The sequence below is a fragment of the Chroicocephalus ridibundus genome, chromosome 23 (assembly GCF_963924245.1).
Source record: "Chroicocephalus ridibundus chromosome 23, bChrRid1.1, whole genome shotgun sequence".
Taxonomy (NCBI): domain Eukaryota; kingdom Metazoa; phylum Chordata; class Aves; order Charadriiformes; family Laridae; genus Chroicocephalus; species Chroicocephalus ridibundus.
In genome coordinates this window covers 5536435-5559669 of record NC_086306.1, presented here as the reverse complement: position 1 = coordinate 5559669, position 23235 = coordinate 5536435, and the positions used below count along the sequence as shown (strand labels likewise).

General features: G+C 40.2%; 1 protein-coding gene across 3 annotated transcripts in view; it reads right to left on the bottom strand.

The window, feature by feature from the left end:
• Positions 1–1332: 1332 nt before the first annotated feature.
• The window catches only part of UNC5D (unc-5 netrin receptor D), a 146290-nt gene continuing 124387 nt past the window's right edge, over positions 1333–23235 (bottom strand). For all 3 annotated transcript variants that reach the window (XM_063358563.1, XM_063358565.1, XM_063358564.1), the window contains 6 exons: positions 23010–23178; positions 21702–21929; positions 18052–18201; positions 13627–13791; positions 11590–11768; positions 1333–9378 (listed from right to left, as the gene is read on the bottom strand). In XM_063358563.1, coding sequence (XP_063214633.1) covers positions 9174–9378; positions 11590–11768; positions 13627–13791; positions 18052–18201; positions 21702–21929; positions 23010–23178 — 1096 coding nt within the window. In that variant the 3' untranslated portion in view covers positions 1333–9173. The remainder of the gene's footprint in view (positions 9379–11589; positions 11769–13626; positions 13792–18051; positions 18202–21701; positions 21930–23009; positions 23179–23235) is intronic.

Sequence of the window (23235 nt, the reverse complement as noted above, 5' to 3'; positions counted from 1 at the left end):
AACTGTACGTGTTAATGTGACACAGTGGTAACTGGCGGATTGATCAAATCCGTCCAGGAAAGGGCTATGCACCACGTCTAGCAGAAACCCGGTTTTGTCTCACCTTCTAATAGTTGTTCATATAAATATACCATCGGGCTAGCATTGCTATGGTAAGGATTTTAAGGGAGTATGTATCACTATTCCTGAGAGACTGACAGCACCTGAATTATTAGAAACAAACCCAAACTCCACAGTGTTGCACTGGCTTAATCCAAGGGACCCATCGTTCCCCGTGTCTTCTCCCCCCGCGCTGGTGCTGGGCAGACGTCTGTGCGCAGGGAGAAGGTAGGCGCAGGTGATTCTGGTATCCACTTGCCACCTTCCTTGTCAGGTGGCAGTGTACTGGTGACAGCTGCTCAGTAATCAGAGGCGCTCTGATTGCAGGACTGAGGTGCTCTATTTGCTGACGGGATATTTCTATTCTTTTAAGTGGGATCTGAAGTTATGAGCTCATCTGTATGGGGAGGATTAATCAAGACAATGAGTTCTTATCTGGTGCATCTCAGAAGAGGCTATTACAAATCAAGATTACATTTACATGGTAAATGGGACAGAACTCATAGCTTTGTTTCCAGTGATACAGGATTCGAGGTACAACCACTTGTCAAATGTAGCAATGGGGCCATCTCCATTTCAGAGGGAATTGTCAGTGTGTATACACGCGCAGAGAGGTTTTGCATCTTCCATTTTGCAAAAAGCTGAATAATATATGTTGGTTTTGCGGTGCAAAGGACAGAGATGTCCTAGTCCTGGAGTAGAGCTTGCACATAGGTTTAGACAAGTAAATAAGGCATTTTAGTGAAATACCTTGAATCACGTTTTAGGTAGAATGTAATTGTCATTCTTTGGGTCGTAGTTCAGACTAGTATGAAAGCAGGATGATATTCTTGAATTGTTTCAATGTTGTCAGTAAAGGTTAAAGTTCAGTTCTGGTCCTGTCCCTGTAGATTTTTCTGGAATTTTCAGGTTTTCTGGAAAAAGGTGTCCAGTACACCGTTTTCCAGCATAAACTCCCATACAAGGCTCCCTGTAAAACCAGCGAAGCATCCCAAAGCACTCATCTCAGAACCTCTCATATCCCAAAGCGCTCATATCAGAACATCCCCATCCCTGGAGGGGTTCAAGGCCAGGTTGGCCGGGGCTTGGAGCAACCTGGGCTGGTGGGAGGTGTCCCTGCCCAGGGCAGGGGGTGGCACTGGGTGGGCTTTAAGGTCCCTCCCAACCCAACCCATTCTATGATCATATTTTATCAGAGAAATTAAGATGCCACTCATACAGCAATCCAAGATGTCAGTAAAAGACTCTTTATTCATAAATAACTGATATGCAGTAATTTACGTCTGTACATTTATCTTCAAAAGGCTATAGCCATACAATTTCTGCAAACTCTACATAAAACATCCAAACTGTCCATTATTACTTTTTCCGTACAATATAACACAGCTGTTTGGCATTACCAAATATATATATGTATATATATTTATATATGTACATGTGCTGAGAAAAGAAGCCAGTGCAGCCTTTTCCAAGGAGTCTTTCCCAAGTATTTTACTGTACAACATTCAGAATTTACATTGATAGAACAAGGCACAGAAAGTGTGGTATGAAGCCAAGGCCATGCTTTTTATTTAACGTTCCTCTGTCTCTTCCCTACTCCTTCAGCTTCATACTAAAGAAAGCATTCAAACCTCTGCTCTTTTTTTCAGTTCTAAACACACTGAAACCGTGGGGAGAAGCGGGGGGAGGGAAGAACGCTCAGTCAAATGAGCAAGAACCAACATTTTCAAAACCCATTAATTGCAAAAATAAAGGAGCAGAAGAGAAAATAGGTCTCTCTAGAGGAATACTTGTGGGTTTTCCCTCTTTTTACAAAAATCATTTGTTTTGTATTTGATTACGTGGAAGTTCCCCCTCCCCTTTTCACCAAAAGGCTGGTCAAAAATTTTGAAAGTCGAAAATGTAATGGAAATTTTTCAGTTAGCTCCAGTCATGCACAACACTGTTTTAAGTCTCACCAGACTGACCAGCATCACATTTTTACTTCATCCAAGGATAACCAAAAGATGAACACTTAACGGCTTTGTACCTGTGTGTAAACTGAGATCAGCAGGGTCACAGTGGGCATGACTTTGATTAAGAGGTGGAAGGAGGCAGCTACATCTCCAAAGTCACAAACTCTGTGACGTCAGGTTTTTGTTCCCAAATATGTACCAGAAGTGTATATATGCCAGAACCCCCGTGAGGCACACATATATATATATATTTATTTATTTATTTGTATGTGCATATGTGTGTACTGCTTACTGATGCACCAGGGAACTTTGTGAGGTCCAGTAATGGCATCTGGGTTTTAGATTGAAAGTGGAAAGAATGCAAAAGCTTACAGCTTCATGTAAAAATGTTCCTCCCTCCAACTTCAGTGCACAAATCAGGGAAAACTGAAGGAATTGCTTGAACGCATAATGTCACCATATAGTTAACATTCCAAATTTCAGTATGGGAAATACCAGGTCTTAACATTTTTTTAAACTGCAAAAACAAAGCTTCAGTCAGTTCTAAGTGAGGAATTGTTAGGAAACATTCTTGTTCTCTGTAGCAAATACACTTGCTGTTAGATCCACGTCTTCCCCTTCCTGCTGTATCTAAAAAGCCTTGAACCAGGCTTGGTGCAGAACACCCTTAACTTCATTTTGTGCTACACATTTCCTTTTGGGATTAGACAATAAGATTTATATACAGAGACCAGATAACACAGGGGTTTGACATCATCTTAAATCTGCAGAAGTACATTCTCAACCAAGGTTATCACACCAGGGGCAGACAAACTAAGCAGCTGCTGACAAAACCACGGTTCTACAGTAGCTGAGTGTCTAATCTCATTAGATTACAGTACACTACATTACAGATCCGGGATGGGCCATCTAATCTCCCTATCCCTTAGCTAAATTTCACAAGTGACTTCAGCTCTAGTTACCCTGTGAGAGCAAGGCAAGGAGGCTTCGCATTGAGTCCTGGCTCACCTGGATTCCCTTGTAAAGCACAAACCAGTTATTCAATACAATTGAACAGCTTATTTAAAAGCAGCTTTTGCAATAGCTTGAAAATTACAATACACCCCTACCCAAGCCCCAGACAAGAAACACTAGCAGAATCTGTACTATTCACCTCTAATACAAAAAATATAGTGGCAAATTTCTAGACACTTATTTTATTTTTTGGACAGAACAGTGAACGTGGATACTGACAGATTTTTCTTTTACTTGCGGCAATGAGCAGAACATCAGTTCTGTTTTCTGCATTGCGGACACTGTTACTATCAAATGATTCTCGAAGTGACTCTTTAATCTTAGAGTGATTTATTTCTTTTGTCCATGTTGGAAAGGAGATTTTTGCTACCATTTATGCTAGTATTGGCAATGAGAGAAAAGAGACTGCATTTCTAGAAAATGATTCGTGATCTTTAGCCATCATACTGAGTTTTATTTGTTGCTACAGGTATTGTGTGCTATATACCTAGTATTTTAAGTTACTGTGTTTGCTCAGGAATCCTCTAAGTTTTAAGTAATTTTAACTAGATAATCATTCTATATCCAAGAAAGAATATATGTGCCATTTAAGTGCTGCTGCGGCAAACCCGCCAGCCTCTTCTGAAGCAGGAAGAGTGTCCAGGGAGTACTTCTACCGCCATGGAACAACCCACAGAAACGCTCTTCAGCAGGTTCAACATGAAAAAGGTTCTCAGTGAAAAGCGTTAACCATCTCTACTGCTGTGTAAAATGTGGGAGAACTTCCTAAGTACAATTCAAATTAGTAAAACGCAGGCTAGAAAGACAAATCTTCAGATCATTCTCAGGTGTTTAGGACTTAAAAGTAACTTTCTGGTTTCCACTCAGTGAATTAACATCCAAGAAATAATGCAGGCCTTTACTTAAATCTGTGTTTTATGGGCAGAAACAGACTGAAAAAAAATATTCAGATCATGAACAGGAGTCCACAACAGTTCCCTACTTGTTTCAGCTGCACTGTATACATCAGCTGTATTTTTTGTGGTGGGAAACATTATCTGGAATTGATCGGTTACTAAATGTTTTAGAACTCTCATACAGCACTTTCTTTCAAGTGAAAAGAAAAAAAAAAAGAGGACCTTTGGTATGATGTTACTGCCGTGTAGTCCTACAACAAGATCCCTCTCCGTGATTTGTGCTGAATAAGCTTCTCCCTCAACCTGCTGAAAGCAAGCTGTGCACAGGCCCGTAGAGGAGGCCAGCTGTTGCCAGAGATAAAAATAATAACAAAAATAGTTCCCTGTATTTTAAGAGAATTGTGTCGATATCTTTTCATCTATTACAAAAAGCCCAATAAAATTTTTGTGGAAGTACGTCTTGGGTTTATGGGACTTGCACTGGTAAATGAAGTTTGAATTTAAATCTACAGAGCAGGGTTCCTTTCCTTGTGGCTTAAAGGATTTTAATGTAAACTAGTAAGACTGCAAAAGCAGTGTTGTAAAAACTGTAAATTAGCTTTACGATGCTGCAGTCTGGCGGAGCTGTGAAGTGCACCATTTTGGTGACAAAATAGTAAGTCATTTTTAAAATGCAACTATTAGTCTTAAATGACTCACAGTGCAGAAATATCTGGGAAAAGTGCTTAGGAAGATGAAAATAAGCCAGAGCAGATTCTTCGGTGATGTAAAATCAAAATGGCTATTGCACCATATCAGACTCAGAGCAGCTAGATGGAATCTTAAGTGTGTAACATTACATTTCTCTTTCTTTTGCTTTCTTGTTTGTGAAGAGATTTTTACAATTATTTTTCAAAAGTAATATAAGTAATATTAATTTTTTTAATTTCTGGCCTCTAATCCTGCTTCAGATGTTCCTTTACATCTGTGTTTTGGATCAAATCATATATATAGGTATACAGATTGCCAAAAAAATCTTTTTAATATAGATGTTAAAAATGTGCTTCAGGAATTTTAAGATTGCTAATAATGGTCAACACACTTATTTATACAGTATTTGCAGGTAAATTCTGAATTACCATTCTGAGAGAATACTTTATCGCAAAGCATACTTACAGCAGGCTTGGGGGGAGCTGGCAAAAGTCAGCTGCTTTCTACTGTGGAAAACAGGAAGCAAACACCTAACATCTTGTACTGTTGAGCTGTTTGCTAATGGTAACAAAATCCATGTGTCTGCCTCGTGTATATGGTAGCAAAAGCATTTACCTAAAAACCATTTTAATTTCTCCATCTCTAAAACTGGGACTGTGCACAAAAAAGGGAGAAGAACTGGGATAAGCCTCTGTAAGTGCAAGTGCTTAGTGCTATGAATGCCAGCCCGCGCTGCTGACACAGAACAGAGCGCAAGCGGGTGAAACAGGCCTGGCCCTACCAGAGGGACCGGGTCATCAACAGAAGGGGGGGGAGGGAATACAAAATAACGGTAGCGTATTTTTCCACTCAGAAGTCTAAGTTAAGTTCTTATTCTCCAGTTACTGCTTACCAATATCCATCGTCATCGAGGAGAACAAATAATTACCTTCTTAAGATTTTTAATGATTTTGATATCTTCTCTCTCACTTCAGTGTTTGGTTTTTTTAAGTTACGTAGTTTTTCCTCACAGGTTTTATTTTCTGGATGTTCAGGATGTATTTGCTTGAGTAATTTGCATCGTGAAGTCAGTTACTGTATTCTCTATCGCACTCTACTGCAGGTGTTTCTTGTGGCTTTATGCTATAGCAAGATCTTAATCCTCTGGGATTGATACTGAGTGTGGGAACAGCAAGAAACGGAGGAAATGGAGGAATTGTGTAATTGAGCCTGCGTTCCTGTGGAAAAGCAGGTTATTGGTCACTCCATCTCCAAAAAGACACAGAACTAGAAATGACAGAATAACAGCAAGGATGTTCAAAGAAGTAGGATAAACCAGGGTTTTTCGGCCTAGACAAGAGAGTGAGCAGAACTGGAAATGTAAGAGTTACTCAGTATTCCATACTACACAGAACTAGGGGCACCCGGTGCCAGGCAGCATGTCTTAAATAAAAGGAAAGCTTGAGAAGGAAGGGCTGCTCAAAAAATGCACAAGAAGATTGTGGCACTTGTTTCTCCCAGGTACTGTTTATGACGGCCAAGTGCTTCAGTGGGTTCAAAGGGATTAGTCAGTATTTTGAAGGTACCGGTGATTCTTAGACACCGTGGGGCAGATGCAACCCCCTGCTGAGGAAGTCCTTTAGTACGGGGCCCGTTTCTGACACTGTTGCCCTAAACTTTCAATCCTAGTCACTCTTAGAGATACCATACAAGACTAAGTGGATTTTCACCCGACATAGCATGGCAGGTCTTATAAGACTCGTGTGTACAGCCAGATAAGCTCACGTTAGAAAGGTAAGCTGGTGGTTCGGGTACTGTTTCAAACCGCATTCTGATGGGAGACAGATAAATAAGTAGTATTGTGGCATTTCTAGTCCAGTTAAACAATACAAGAGCATCAAAACAATAATAGGTTAGAAAAAGTCAGAGTTCTTGATTCAGATTCGCAAAAGTCAGATCAGTAACAAAGAAGCTGCTTTAGCAAAAGCGAACAAAACCCAGGAAACAAACTCTAAAGGGCAACAACAATACCCTAAAATCCTACCTCAGGCCCAAAACAGAACGGTTTCTTCTGGGGCATTGTAAGACACTTTGACATTTATTCCTTCGGAGTATGTTGACTCAGACACTAGATTTTATTGGATTTTGGATCTAACTTGGCTTTTGGTGCATAACGCAGATCCCTTCCCTCTGAAGGCCCTTTCAGATGTACTTTGTACAGCTCCTGGTTTCTCTCCCGCTTCACCCAGCACTCAGGAGGCAGAGCTGGGTGTCGCTGTACATACAGGTTTTCCAAAGCTACCCAAGTCTTGAAAGTAAACACTATGTGTTTCCTGAGAAAAAACTTTAAGGTCTGAGCTCCATATAGCAGCTCTTTTTGACCCCATATGCAGCATGTAGCTCACATATATTTGAAAAACAAGAGGAGAAAATACATACAGCTCTTCAGAGTGACATGAACATGTTTCAGCACCTGCAGGGTAGTACTGAAGTCTTTGTTGTGGTAGCGAACCCAAGCTAGTTTGAAAATTAAAACTGCATTTGAGGAGAAGCTGAGAACAAATTAACTGCTGGAGAGTGACTGTAGCTGGTTTCCCAGACAACGACAGCTCACTAAAACTCCACCGCTTTTCTGTGGATGCCATTCCCTATTTTTTTAATTCATGACATTTTGTCCAATGAAGAACAGGTTTCTGAGGAGGAGGACTGGAAGTCACTAGAAATATAATTCAAACACAGATAGAACCATGTGCTGCTGAAAACAGTGACAGCTTGCTGCCAAATGAGCTGGTATTTTTGTCTCAGTCTTAAATATGCTTGCAGCCGTTATGATTTCCCGTTGCAAACAGGAACTCTCATGTCAGGCTGCATGAAATACTGAAGTGCAGAAAATGTTTGAGGAAGTCTGAGTATTTATAAGCCTAAGACTATTCCAGCCTGCTGAGCTGGGAAAGCAGTGAAATTTGCAGTTTCAGATCAGCAAGAACAAGCAAAGTCTTAAGAGTTGTTCATCATACTTTTCAGAACTGGAGTCCTGGGTAAAGAAATTCTTTCAGATTATTCTAGATTTGCACCTGCCCTGTGCAAATACCTAGCCTATCATGCTGCTCTTGGCCAAATACGGGGGTAAAAAGAACCCACAATGCTTGTTTTCTATTTCTTGTGCGTTTCCATAAAGCTCCTAAAGTCGTGTTTGTGTTCCTGCTTTATACTGATTGTGGTCCCGTCACCAAACCCGATACCTAGGGCCAGAGCTAACGAGCACCTTGGCTAATTGTAAAGAATGTATGAGTGAAAATAACGGTTAAATTTGGCTCAGTACCAGCCCCACTAGGACACTCACTCACAGTGACAGCTCTCTTTTTGGTTCAGTTGAAGTAATAAATTATTTTTCTATGAAATGGATAAAAAATGAGCACAATTCTCTAGTTAGATTCTGGTTTTGGAGGTAAATGCAGTATGTTTGTAACTAAAGCAAGTGTAACACAGCCAGGTTTATATTCTGTGAAATTTCCAAATTGTACAATCAAATCAAGCCTATTTTTGGCAGTACTGTGTGGGGTTGATTGTTTCAATCTGAAAATAAATGAAAATTAAGCTGTGCTGATTGACTTCACCTTTACTTTTTAGTTTAGCCCCCGAACATGAAGTAATTTAAAAAAAAAAAAAAAAGTGTAAACTTGCTAAAATAGGGCTGCCACTTTCCTGCGTTTTATTTGGTTATTTAAACCCACCCCCAAAGAAACATTTTTTGACTAAGTAAAAGTTTGCAGACTGAGAACCCTAGAAAATGTCTTTCTCACACACGCACACACACAAATTTCACAGAGAAGGGTTTTGTTCTGTTAGTTTGGTAACAAAACAGGCAGGAAAGCTCTGCAGCAAATGTACGTTCATTAAGTGACTGAATTTTTAAAATAAGTTGTTTGGAATGCATATGATATCAATTAAATAGTTATGAGACCTTCTACTTCCTCAAAGATCTGAAGAGAATAAGGCCAGATTTTTTCTGTAGCAGATACAAAGTGACAACACGATGCTATCAAATGACATTTTAACCCCCGGCTGCAAGTGTGGTAAGGTAGAGACGCAGGACAAAGGGGTGTCAAGGCCCCAAGAAGACAAACCTTTAAACTAGGGTTAACCTCTAGTGGCTCTAAATATTCAGTATCACATTTGCTGATGTTCACTAGGCATTATTATTAGCATTACTGTTTCCTAAATACATTATGTCATAATATTTACCTTTTATGGCTCTGTATCTCACTCCTTCCTGCCCCAGGAATGATAGATATGTAGTTTCGTTTTTGACATTAAAACATGAATCTTAAATGCGCGAGGACAGGGAGAAGCTTGTGTTTTCCTTATTACCAAGATGATTTTTAATAGGGCTGCTTCTGCTCCTCCAGCTGAGAACTGCATTGTGGAACTGAGTGGCTGTTTCCATACACAGTGCGCAGAAACCCTTATTTCCTCCCTGCCAAAGAGATTCTCTAGTGTAGTCAAAGCTGGCCATCAGTTCTTGAATGGAGAAAAGGGACTAAAGTCCATTTTGTCTGCTGTAGTTGAAATCAGGCTCTTCAATCTCAGTTTCTGTTATGTCTGAGATTTTGGAGTGTGTCCTTCCGATTTCTTCCAGGGCACAGGCCAGGGAGTCAAGGTCGCCGTCGTGTTGATGTCGGGCTTCCCAGAGGTCCAGGATGACGGCAGAGGGACTGCTTTGTGTAGCAAAATAGGAGAGATTCCTGAAAGGAGGGGAGAAAAAAGCAAACAGAAAGGCTGAGGAACAGTATATACTCTATCCACCCTGAATGCCAAAGTGCCCTCTGTTCTGCCTAACACTATAGACGTGTTTAAAAAGCTAAAAACTTTCAGCAAGACCTAGATGAGTTGAGGGGAGGAAACCCTCAAGAGGACACACATGGGTGCATTTATTCTTCAAATGTCACTTGCTTGGTTTAGCAGAGGCAGAATGAACAAGGGACTTGTATGTTCTGAGGTACAGAAATGCTCGCCAGCAGTACCGTCCCAGATAATTTAGAAAACAAGTCCGGAAAGCATTATTAGTAAACTTAACAAGTATTTGTCTGGGAGGGGAATCGTATAACTTAAATTGATGCTTGTGATTATGTAAACATATGACATCTTTTAATTTGTAAGTTTATATTTTATTGATATGTAGGTTTTAGGACTTTGCAGGGGTGATACGTGCGAAGAATTTGGTAAAACAAAGTGTTTATCTTAAACATATTACCCTAGAACTCCTTCTATTTATGGGCTTTGGACATAATGATCCAAAAAAATACATTAACTTCACATTCACAAGCATAAATGTTATTTCTAGCATTTCTATTACATATAGATACATATCTATAAATACAGGAAGAAACAGATAAACCTGTAGCACAGAAAAGGAAACTTGGACTTGAATGCTATTGTCTGCTTTTTTTAAACAAACTCCAACATAATTAAATATTTGCTACTGACCATTTTTGGACTGTTGCCCATCAGTAAAAAACAGGCAGATACCATTTTTTTTCCTCAAGCTTCGCTAATTAGGTACATCCATCTCTATGGTGACGGAAAGCTACCATTCAGGGACGTGTGTGTGTGTAAAAAATACAGCTCTGGCTCTGAAGACGCTCCTTGTCGTGGCGATATGAAGAGTTCGAGTGCACTGAAAGAACAGACACTGGCTGAACTGGGGAGCTAAAGCCAGCACCGCACGGCAGTGACCTGTACTGTGGGATAGGCGGGTGAGATACTGTGATGACACTAATGGATCACGCTGTATGGCAGATACGTGGAAATTTATGAAGTATTTAAGCTCTATCATCTGGTTTTATAACTACATTTTGGGTTGTTTAAACTGCTCAACAACAACTTTTTTCTATCTATGAATTTGATTTTATAAAAACAGATATTGCAGAGAGCCTACCAGGTGTCTCCCACACAGATTCAAGAGTCAAAAGTTATCACAAATTTGGTCTTACACAAGTCAGTGTAATCTCCTTCGGACACTGTCGCTCAGTTTCCTGAAAAGAAGAAATCTCCTCCAACTTCCTCCGCGCAGGAGGAACAGAAACCAGGGGAGATTAAAGTGCCTGACAATGGGCAGTAAATGCTGATAAGTAAAGCAGAATTTTTTGACGCTCTCACTGCTGCAAGACTATAAATTGCTTTTTTCTTTGGTCCAGATGTGGTTTATTGAGATTCCCATGCAAAGCAACAAGTCAATGAAAAGTTATTTCACTTGATTTAAGTATTCCTCTACCCTCTTGGGAACGTATTTATGGTGTTTGTGACTATCACAAAATATTTCTGTGCGTGAACTGCCTCCACCAATTTAATTTAGCCAAGCAGAAAAAGCAAAATAAGTAGTAAATTAGTTTTTACAGCATCTTTCAGTTTCAATAATCATAATATTATTACTCGTAACAGTAGAGCATGGCTTTCTTTTTTAAATATGCCTTTTCCTTAATAAAAAAATCTGCAAAATGTGTAATTCATTTTGGAATGCAAAACACATAGATAGAAACCAAAGCAACAGGCTGTATCATTTTTTTGAGAGAATGTGCAACCTCCTGAGTCCTTTAAACCACTGGGTTCATAGTACACAACAGTGCCAAAATCCTCCTACAGTCTGCCTTGCACCACGAGCCCACTCTTGGGGGTGCACAAAGGAAAGGTCCAGTCCAGAACAGAGAGACTGACCACAGAAGCGAAGATCAGGTAGGACAGGGCACAGGGCTTTATTCGGAGGAGAAAGGGAGTTCCTTTTTTCAGCAGCTAGTTCTATATAAAGGTATGTACGAACTACAGCTTATCCTTGAGACTATGTTAATTACTATGCAGACATCTTTAATACCAGCAAACAAACAAAAGACCCCATAACAGCAGCAAATTATTCCCATTGCATATGTAGATGTTCACCTTTCAAAACTGCCTTCCATTACCTGTTAATGCTGTTTTTTTGTGCTAACATCTGCCAGTCTTTGCCTTTGGCGTTGGGCGTGTCAAACGTTGCGCAGATTCGTTGTCTAATAGAGTAGGGGATTTTGAATGCTTTCGGACCCATCTGTGCAGGGAAGTTGCTGTCATCATGTGCAAAGAACGTGATGGTTTCCCTTTCGTTCTACACAGAATAGAAAAGCAAAAAGCAGTTAGTCAGGGTGTGGGGCGTTCTGTCTGCCGCGGGTCTGGAGGTGGCCCTTTTAGCATCCTAACACCAGGAGTCCCATCACACACTCCTGGTTAGAAATGGGGAACCTAAGACACGATTTGTGCCCAGCCTCTTCAGCCTGCGGGTAGCTGGGAGTGCAGACTGGTCCCTGCTGGTTTTGCTGCCTTCTTACACGGGGACCTGCCCGCAGTGAGCCCGGCTCCAGGTACCTCTGGGTGTAGCAGCGCTGCTTTTGGAGGAAGAATCAAACCTGGGCCTGAGAGTCCAGGTATAGTTTGTAGAATTGACAACAGAAGATTAAATAGCTAAGAGGTATTTTTCTGATTTGTGAAGGAACTTCTATAACATCACAAGCACCTATGTATAAAAACATTTAAAATAATGTAATTTTCCTTCTACAAGTTTCCTCTTCTGGTTTATTTTGGAAGACAAAGTCCAATAGAGCAGTGATTGGTAGATGGAATGCCACAAAAGCATACAGGTTTCGAAATCTTTAATTGCTTTAGCCTAAAATATGGACACATAAATCTCTCATTTGTGATTTTTTAAAAACACCTAAATCTACAAGTACCTCAGTTCTTCCATATTGAAAATCCCTTTGGAATCCAGGTCCTTTTGTAGATCTGGCCCATTCTTTTCCTATGAAATTCTTCTAGTCTTGTGTAACAGAGTCACGTTTCCATGCATTATTTGTTTCAGTGCAATGCAGCATAAATATTAAATAACAATGATGCTATAGTCTCCTCATATAACATTTATGACACATCCCAAAAGTCATCCATGCAGAGTAATAGCAGTGCTGTAGATATATCGCATGGTCTGACTGCTTAAATTAAATATGCAGAACAATAGTAGATTTTCATACCCTGCACATGTGAGATAAGCTACTGCTACCTGGTTAGTTCAGGGAATCGTAAAGCAATGAGCAATTCAAGTATTCCGTTGTTATTTATATATTTATTTTAGAGTCAAATTATCCTCACTCTTCAATCACTTTTTGAGATAGGCCGAGAAAGCCTTCCCTACCAGCAAATCCATTTGAAGACAGAATTGTAACATGCTCTGGGGAGCATCTGCCCTATCTGTGGGCACGTAGGTCCCTTTAAAAAAACAAAAGTGAGAAGGGGAAAAAGGGAGCAGCAACATTGTATTGAGATATATAGAGAATGACAAGTTTTTTACGAAATAGCAATAAAGAACTGGAACAATGCTTGGATGGATTCTGAGGATGTTTTTATACAGAATGATGTTTGTGGTTTTCTCATCCAGTTGCTGCGTTCCCTGCTTAGTGCATTTAGCAATGGGCATATATCTTTAATCCAGAAATATTTATGTGGATTAATCAAAAAAGATGCTCAATAATCTTAAAAAAGCAGCTGAAGTTTTCATTGCTGTAGGACACATCACTAACTTGCTTAACTAAATGTTTGATTTCTTTCACCTGTGAGCAAAGCTACAGTCCTTGCAAGACATTCCGTATACACAAAAATGCTCTAATAATGAATAGTCAGTGGCCCAGCAGCATACAGGCAATCCATTTATTTTCGATTCTCAGTGCTCTGCAAACTATTCAAAAACTTTCTGCAAGAAAACTATTACCATCAACTCAAATATAAATTATTTTTAGTGTTGTAGAATCTCTGTACTTTGATTTCTGCTAGAAATTGAATCTGTAAGACTTTATATACTTGTTCCAGTTCGGAACAGGGCATAAGAAACTACACGGAGATAGAAAGGACAAAAATGGGGAGGGATCATGTCTCACACCACACAGCAACTTAACAAAACAAAAGGAGAGAGAACATTTTACCTCGAGAATGGATGTCTGGATCTGCAGGATTTGCTCGTGCCCCTTGACTTGCCGGACGCAGATCTTGCAGGAGAGCTGGGTGGTGGCGGGAGTGTAGCGCTCCAGGGAGAAGGCACAGTGCAGCGGCTTCTGGCTGCTGCACCACACGCGAGAGAACGGGACTTCCTGCCAGAGACACGTATCCCACCCGAACGGGGAAGCAGGCGTAAGAAAGAGAGAGGAGTTGTGATAATTGCAAAAGAGGGAAAAAAAAGCGCCACAATTTTTTCTCTGCAATTCCTTTTTTACTGACAGCCCTGCAACCTCAAAGTAGGACAAAACTAATAAATAATGATTCAGTTGATAAATACTGAGATGTTACATTTACTGAAAGTTTAGTTTTCATTCAGTGACACAAATGATGAGAGACTCTCACCTAAAATGAAACTTAAGACGCACTTCACTTATTCCTCCTAGGCAGGGATCAGAACTCTAATCTGTGTCTCCTTGCCCCAGCACCTTGTACTCCAGAACCCAACGAAAGGAACTTCCCATCAAGGACTGCGCTCCCTCTGTAAGGTAACGCAGCACAGAGCACGACAGCCTACCTTCTGTATTTACGTTCCATCCGAATTTAAAAACACCCACCTGCCTGGGTAGCCACATGCAGCCCCTGCACATCAGTGGTCAGTCTCAGTTTTACTTCTTAGTTTCATCCTGTTTTATTCTGTGACTATTTTCAGTGACTCCTCTACTTCAGCCAGGGACAGTTTATGGGCTGAATGCCCTCATCAAATGCTATATAGACAACTGCAGCAATTAATCATCAGAGATTTCTGGCATCTCTGGTTGCTCTGAGTTCCTAAAAATGTACGGAAATAGACAGGAGAAGTACATGGGGGGCAGCTAACTTCTGGTTTATGATTACTTTGTAAATACCCACATTCTCTTTACGCTTTCAGAACATGTTATTATTTGTTTTTATTTCCAAATTAACATCAGCTGTAAACCCACTGTGGTGTTCTACATTGTAGCCGTGAAGGCATGTAAATAGTAAACAATTAAATCAAACGTGTTCTCTATTAATTTCAAACTATTGGAAAATACTGTAGAATTGTCAACCTGGAGAATAATGTAAAAGGGGAAAAAAAGACTGATATTAATATTTCGTTCTGTTATATCTTAGCATTCATCCATATGATTGTGGGACAGCATTGGACAGCTTCAATGAGCAATTATTCTCATGTAAGAAAACTAGTTTCAAGACTTCTACATTCGTTTTTCTAGAGGAGGATTATAAATTTTCAGATTATTCTGTCCCTTTTTCACGCGCTATTTTTAAATTTTATAATTTATTTAAATGGCATGTGAAGCTGATCCTTCAAAGAAAATACATGCAGATTTAATCACGGCATGCATTCTGCTTGCGTTTTGCAGAGTATTATTATAAAGGGTTAATAAATGACACAGACAAGGACATAAAATGTGCTGTCTATAGGCAGGTACAATTCCGTCAGTATTTAATACTGATAGTTATAACTAAGTGACCTACTAACTAGTCACTTGTCATAATTAGCTGTTTAAATCAAGTAAACCATGCACTTAACTCTTATGATCAGTTTATATATGGAAGCTCACCTAAAAGCTTACAGCTCTGAAAATGTGCATTTCTTCATTCTTGCCTTCCTAGAAACAATTCTTATGGGATTCAGGTTACGATCTTATCCATGTCCCTGAAGAACCGAGCTATGCACTGGTCATCTGAGAATGTACAGCTCAAAGATCAGCCTCAGCCTGTACTTTAAAGTACAGTCAAGACTAAGCTGTGGAGAATCTCGCTGTACTCGTGGCCAGTACACAGTTCACTGCTTTTGTAGCGTCTCGGGCTGTCTGTAATGATGCACTAAGTGATAATGATAAGCTCTGCCTTTAGACCCGGAGTTGGTGGCTGTAGCAAGATACTAACAGTGATAAAGAAAACATTAGCAAAATATTAGAAGTGGAGCAACTATAATTAGATTTTTCCAGAGTGATCATCTCTGCTTTCATTGAGAGTAGAAGAATCACTCAGCTGAAAAGAATTATATGAAACATATGGGGCGGGGGGGCAAAGCATGGTGGAACGATGAGTGTTTAAAGGATTCCAGAACTGCTTTCAGTTTTATTCTCCCTTTATAATTAAGTTCCAAGCAGACAGAGGGAATGTAAATCATCTCATAGCTACAGCCAGACACTGGATCCTCCAAGAGACACTAGAGACAGCTGCTTTTAACCCCCAAAGGTGCCTGTCTGGCTTCTTAACATGCTTGTCACAGCCTCTTCCCGCTCTGACACCCAACCAGTTTTTCTGGGTTCCCCCTGGTAACTTGTGAACGCGGTGGGAAGGACGCCAAGCACTCAGCATCTGCTCCCGCAGGACAGCCAGGACAAACAAACGCACTTAGCGCAGTTTAGAGAAATTCTGCCTCCCACCTGCCGTTAACTGATTTTATGCCACAGTTTTACATGATGATTTATTCATCTGTTCAAGCCTTGAAGCAGGATCTTTACTTATCTGAGAAATCATTAACATAAATCTTTCCTCATCGTACTGATAACGGTTTCATTTGGTGGACCAAATAGACAATTATGGAATAGGCTCTTTTCAGTTGTTCTTGACAAGCAGAACAGCCAGTGTGCTTTAAAAGTGTGGTATGTAGGAGAGAAAACAAGTAAACACTGGAAGAAACTCCACACAAAGAAATAGATATTTTTATATATAAAGAGTCTGCAACCAAATCAGAGCTGTCAACAGAGCTGGGACACATCACAAAACATTTCACTGACCGGGAAAGACAAAGCCAGGGTAACATGTTCTGCAGCTTCTGTTAAAAACAATTATTATATTTCTCAGCTGTCCGAGTTATCCAAACTATATTCAATTATAAAATATAAATATTTATTTGGCTTCAGTATCAGCTCTGTGTCAGACCATTCTGTCAGCAGAGGTGTTGCACATGCTGGTTTTTAAGGAGAGGACGGGTAATGAGCCGGTGAGGGTCAGTGTCTTCCGTGGCTCTGCCCTTCTGCGCCTGCTGCAAAGCAAGCACAGCACTTGAGCCGCCTTCTGTGGGTTATAGCTCTCTCATCTGACTCCTGATTTTTTATATTTATCTTGCAGCCATAAATTGAATAGCTACTTTGGGCTGTGCCACTTGCATTAGATTCAGCAAAGTGAGGTCCTTGCAATGCATGAAGATTAATATGGAGAAATTTGCATTGGCTATCACGTCTTGTTTTAACAGCACCCTGCAGTTCAGTTTCAACTGGGAACTCTAGACTATTACTTGCCAACAGAGAACAAAAATACCTGAGTTTAATATATCATAAGCTATGTATTTATTCATAGGAATTGTACACAGCATTAGAGAAAGTGCTGAACTGCCCAGAAAACATTTTGAGGTCTCCGAGTCACTCTCAGAACTTCGCGTGCACCAGGGACTCACAACCAGCAAAGGAGGTAACGCCCCAAAGAAATAACAACTTTGCAGAATTTAATGGGCAGAATTAATCCTCCCTGAATTCTTAACTACAAAGAAACGTGAAGGCTGGAGTTCAAACTGGCTTCCTTTGGCTGTCGGCAGTCTGTTGTTTGCAGACAGCAGAGGAACTACTGTTTTGTGCAGGCCATTTTTCCAATTGATCACACCAGTGTTAACTGGGTTCTCGGGGCCTGTTCCTCCCTGTGTAGCTGCACTGCCTTTCTGCAATAGTCTTAACGAACAGCATCAACAGTAATTTCTACTGTGTCCGATACAGGGGAGTGTCCGATACAGAGTCCATCTCTGAACAGTTTTATATTCTGTTGCTAGAGCTCTATACAGATGGTGCTTTGCTGCCAGGAACCTCCCGGGGATTTTTCACCAAAGCAATGTGGTGTATTTTAGAAGACCAGCCCCACTCCGTGTGCCGGCACATCACTTATCGTCATGATCCATATACTTAGAAATTCTTCATTTCTTTTGATTTTTACTTTCCTGTCTTAAACAGCCTTTTTAATTAATGTAGTACAGAAAAAATAATTTGCTCTTCCTCAGTTCTAATTCTTAGTATATACATGCTGCAATTTGAACTCACGGCATTTAAATGCTTACATTTAAATGCCATTTTCAGACACACAGTCATAGTTATATCAAAATCTGAATGACAAAGATATCAAAAACATCTTTGAGTCATAAAGTACAAGCTTGCATTTTTGTTAAATGAAAAATTTAAAGCATTCTGTTACGTATGAAATCTGTATTTGTCAAAATCATAAGGCAATGCATTTTTGTGGCATACCCAAGAGATTAAAACCACACCATTCAAAAATAAAAGGGACCATTGTCTTATTTGAGTTACGCCTATACCAGTGAAAAGTCATATTTCCTCTGAATTCAAATGTAAACAGCTAAAATTGACAAGTACCTGACATGCAGTAAATGGTTTAATTCTCCAAAGGAAAGGAGGGATATCAAGGACAGATATCTGAAGACTGAAGGTATTCCCTTGGAAATGCAAAAGTTTTGGCTCCTCCAGTAATTGTCCTCCTTGGAGTCTTTCATCCAAAACCACTTCCTGCAATGGCAGAAGAGGAAAGAACTTTTTCAGTATTAGGAACAAATTCCAAACCTAATGAAAATCCATCTTTACAGAAGGTGCCTAGTTCACCTGCAGCGTTATCGGGGTCCAGCAGTGGGGTGTTTCTCTCATGGGCACTGGCATTTATATTTCACCGCTGGAGTGAAAAGGACGGTTAGGCACTGTCAGCTCGTATTTCGTGTACATGATGATGGTACTTGTGACACGGAATTTTCTCATTGGCTACCTGAGTATCAATACCCACCAAACTTCACACTGGGAGTGCAGCAGTTGGGCAGGAAACTTTAAGGGTATTGAAACGCAGTAGTGGCTGTCTTCGTTTTGGGGTTTCAAGTCAAAGCCAGCCACTTTCCTTTTTTACTGAAAGTTACTCATGGTTTGATTGTTACTATTTTATTGCTTCCCACAGGATCACTATTACAAAAGAGTTTACCAGCAGTTTGTTACCCAGAGCGCGCTCTACCATCCACCTGAAGAGGGAAGCAGGACTGTGTCAGCCCATGTCCAGGTAAAGCAATTCCCTCCAAAGAGGAAAAGGGAAACTGGTTAAACCGTGACATCACTGTAATTGAGTCCCCCTTCTCTTCTGGAGTAACACAACTATCCTTGGTGTTTTAATGAAGCTTTTGAATACAGACCTCCTACAGGTTGGGTCTAGTATTCCTCAAACACCTGACATACCACGCTCAGCGAGGTATTTGCCGAAGGGACTAAAGGGAAGGCAGACAACATGGGGCGAGTTTGGGCAATAGTCTGCTCAGGTAGAGGTTCGCTCCACAGCGTTTTGGTAAGAAGGCACTCTCAGGGCTTTAAAGAGCACTGAAAGTAACACCGAGTGTACACCTTCGACAAAATGCTCGTTTCCTTTCTCCTCTCTTGGACTTTTTCAGAATTACCGGACAAGACGCTAAGCAATCTGGGACGGGCTGACTTTGGGCACAAATTGGCACTACAGCCCTCTAGAGGTCTGTTCTGACCTAAATTTTTATATAATTATGTGAATTTAAAACATAATAGTAAAAAATCGCCCCTGCCTGTGCTTACGCAATGTTTATTCCTTTACTGTTACATTAAAAATACTAGTGAGAAAGGAAAGCTTGCAGAAGTCTTCAAAAATCATCTAGCAGGCAGTCTTTCAAAATTACCTCTTTTAGCTACATAAATTATACAAAATCTGTGTACATCGAAAAGGTTTAGTGCTTGTCAGTAGCAAAGTTATTGTTAGAAGAGCTACTGGAATCATTGTGACCTTCTGAAAATAGAATGACTGCTGGAGCTTTCTCAAACTACAATAATGGATTTCTATATAAACCAATTTACAGGCATTCAGTTTGTTTTAACTCCTTAAGGCTGGGTTTATATGAAAGAGCAAATAAGAAAGGAGACGTTAGTTTTTAATTTTAGATTGCAATGGGAGTAGCTTATTCCATAACTATTTTCAAAATTCCCTGAATGTGTTGGCATTTTTTTAAAATGTACCGTAGTTGTGTAACTACTGCTTTACCTTTAATAATGCATACGGTCCTTAATTCCACAAGTGTCAGCAGAACTGTGTCAAAATACAAAGGACTTAGTTCTCTTATATTTTGAAAGCCAAGAGTTTCCCGACTCTTGGGAAATTGCATAAAAGGCAAAGTCATCTGTTAGAAAAGTAAGGTAAGTTTTTACATGGGGACGAAGTGAAAACTCAAGGAACTTTGTATCTCGCCTAGGACTGCGCTGTAAAGGATTAACAGTGCCAAACGAAACTTGGTAAGCACAACTCTGATACTTTATCCAAAAAAAAATCTGCATTTTCCACATTCACCACTTAATATTTACACCAGCATGAAGCTGATGCAGCATGCTTTTAAGGGAAGTATAATTTGATAAATGTACAGTTGTCTGGTTATGTACAAACACCCTGTTCTAATTTCTGTGAGTGCAGAAAATTGGTAATTATTCTTCTAACAATTTTCTACAGAAAAGCAACAAGTAACTTTGAAATCTTATTTATTTTAATGCGCATTGAGAAAAATACGTGCCAGTCTCCTTCACTGTTTTGCTGAATGTCACAATAATTTCAGAAACAAGATGGTACAGTCAAATCAGGTTGCTACGGGTGAGGGCTTTTGTGGGTTTTTTAGATTTGATATACTGAAGGTAAAATTGAGCATGAATGAATTGCTGAAAGAGACTGCACCCTGCTGTATGAAGCAGCGTGAAAAAAATAAATGGTTGCTCTGAATAGGATTAATCTCATTTCCCTCTTGTGGGCCACTTTCATGGTTGTGTCGCACAATTTTATGGAAGTTTTTTTCTACGTCTTTAAAAGTTACAAAGATTTTTGTACATTTTTTATAAAGCTGCTGCACAATACTAAATGCCTACAGACAGGGCACAGCCAACGCAGAGTCGCTGAAGGCACTGGACAACACAGGTTTATATGGACTGAAGGTATGACTCAGGGTACTTGTACGTGTTCACAAATGCCTAAGAAGGAATTTTTGGGCCTCTGAATTTGAGGCAGACTCATCCAGGAAAATACTGGTAGCCCACGAATTGCGCAAGTGTTATAAAGGGTATAATTACAAAGCTATTGTAAGTCTTTAACAATCCTTTCAGTGGCTTTGCTTTTATTAGGAGCACACAGACATTAGTGCGTGCCTCATTAAGATTCATGTTTCTATTCTGTATGATAGGAAAAGGAAGCAAAAATTCATCTGTCACAACTGTCTTCATTTCAGTTCCCAAAAGAAAACCATTTTGTTAAAGGTTCTGAGTTTACTAAGGCTGCAAAAGCCAGTGGATTTCATTGTTTTGTCTTGGAATACCATGTACAAAAATCATGCTAATTTTAATCTCCACTTGGGGATTGTTTTGTGTGGTGTTTTTTTTTTTTTTAAAGGGGAAATGCACAATTATAATTTTTTTTCTTTTTAAAAAAAAGATGGTGAGGCAATCTCTCTCTTCTTGCTCCAATTGTAAACAGGAGAGGAAATCCTGCACTGACTAATGAGAGTGTAAGGGTAATGAGCGTGATAAATACGATACATGAAATTATAATGACGTGCATTTTCTGCTTGTAGTGGAGCGGCTCTGGGCTCCAGAAGCAGGCTCTGCCTCTGCCATGGAGCAGCCAAGGGACGCTCTGCCCATCAGCTGGAGCTTTGTGCTGGGTTAACTGTGGCTACGGGCTCTTTTGGTCGGAATTGCGCAGAGTGGGGTTCCATCTGCCTGGCAAAAACCGAAAAGACAGTCTGGCTGTCCTAAAGCTCTTGCAGTGTAAACCCACAAGTGAAACAACGGTGCAGGGAAATTAAGGTACTTACTTAGAATAAGTCATGCAGCAGTGGCATAAAAAAAAATTACAATATTCTCATTCATTTGAGTTCGGGACTATTTCTGTTGCCCAGGGACTATGCCCAGGAATAAAGGAATGTTAGTATTCTATGGAAAAATAACTAAAACCAAATTAACAGAGTGAAACCATTTACCTGAAATGCACAAGGTGTGTTATCCATACAATATACTCTCAGATTGTAATCCAGAGAATTGCAAGACAGGCAGCCAAAAACCGCTACTTTCAGCTGTCGAACGGCACAGTCAGAGATCGGTTCTCCAATAAGAGCATAAGTTCCAAAGCTGTTTAAGAGAATGTGACAGGCATAAGGATCCAACAGGCAGTAGCAAGAAGTAGTTTCCTCTTCCACAGACATCACTTCCTGCAAAATGAAATTCAGGTTTAAAAAAAAAAAATCAAATCAATGGGCCTTGACAATAGGAGTCATGACATTATTTGTTTAATTTTTCTTCAACTGGAATGCAGAGTATTTCTGAGAAGCAGTCTGCACGCTCTTTACTCATGTCGACCTCAGGGAAGGGGAGAAGGCAGACTGGGTAAACACTCCCAATTTAGCCCTGAGTCAGCAACAGGACTTATGGCAAGGTATTGTGCAGAATTCAGTGTGTACAGCATATAATAATGACGATGATGTGTAAGCAATTTTAGCATCTTTTTTCAAGTGCTCTTGACTTTCTCGCTAATTTTTTTTCCCAATGTCAAGTTCAGAAATTACCTTGAAGATTAAAGTCAATAAGCAAACCTTGAACAACAGTTGGTATTTGACTTCCTTTCAGAACATCCATTACAGTTATGTTTACCTTCATCAAAAAACTACCTATCCCACGCTTTTGCCTTTTGTGCTTAGTTCTGCCTTACAGCAGCATTAGATGAGGTGTTACGCTGCTCGTTAATTCCAGGGTGCTGGTAACCAACACTGATGGAGCTGAGGGAGTGTTCAGTGCCTCTGCGGTAGGACAACTACTGAACTTCAAAAGGTTTAGGTGAGAGCAACAAACACCAGCGTGGTTTAGAGAAGGAAATGGATAGAGCGAGTTACGGTATCCATGAATGTTTTAACTACTGCTTTTTTCCCCCTCACAATGCAATGAACCAAATAGTTCCATCAGCAGCAGGGCAATAAAATCTGATTGACTATGGATTTGTGTCTAGTTACCAGGTTCTGCAGTGCTAATAACGTGTACAGGGAACACTTCATAGTTGGGAAATTCAGCCCCTTTCCACCCTAGATCATAAAGTTGACCCTTTTATGCCAATCGTGGTAAACCAGCTGAAAATAGTTTAGCTGCCTCTTAACAAAATGCAAAATCTTTTTAAAATTGATCGTTGAAGATGACTGTTTCTCTCACATCGTCTTTGATCTGTACCTGCATGAGTAAGAGTTAACCATGTTTCCATCGTTACGACAGACTTTTCAGTGGGAGCAGAAGGCTAAACTCACCTCCCATTTCCCTTGCTGGCTCCTTTTTTTCAGGTGAATATTCCAGTGCTCTGAATTCACTTCCGCGCAGTGTGGTATCGTCAGGGCGAAGGGTGTGCTGACGGCCAACTCTGAGGGCCCACAAGTTACTTCTGGTCCCAGAAGAACATCTGTGCCTTCTGGCTGTAGGCTTTGGGGGGAGGAAGACAATAAAGTCTGTCAGGCTCTTTTTAATAAGGAGTGAAAA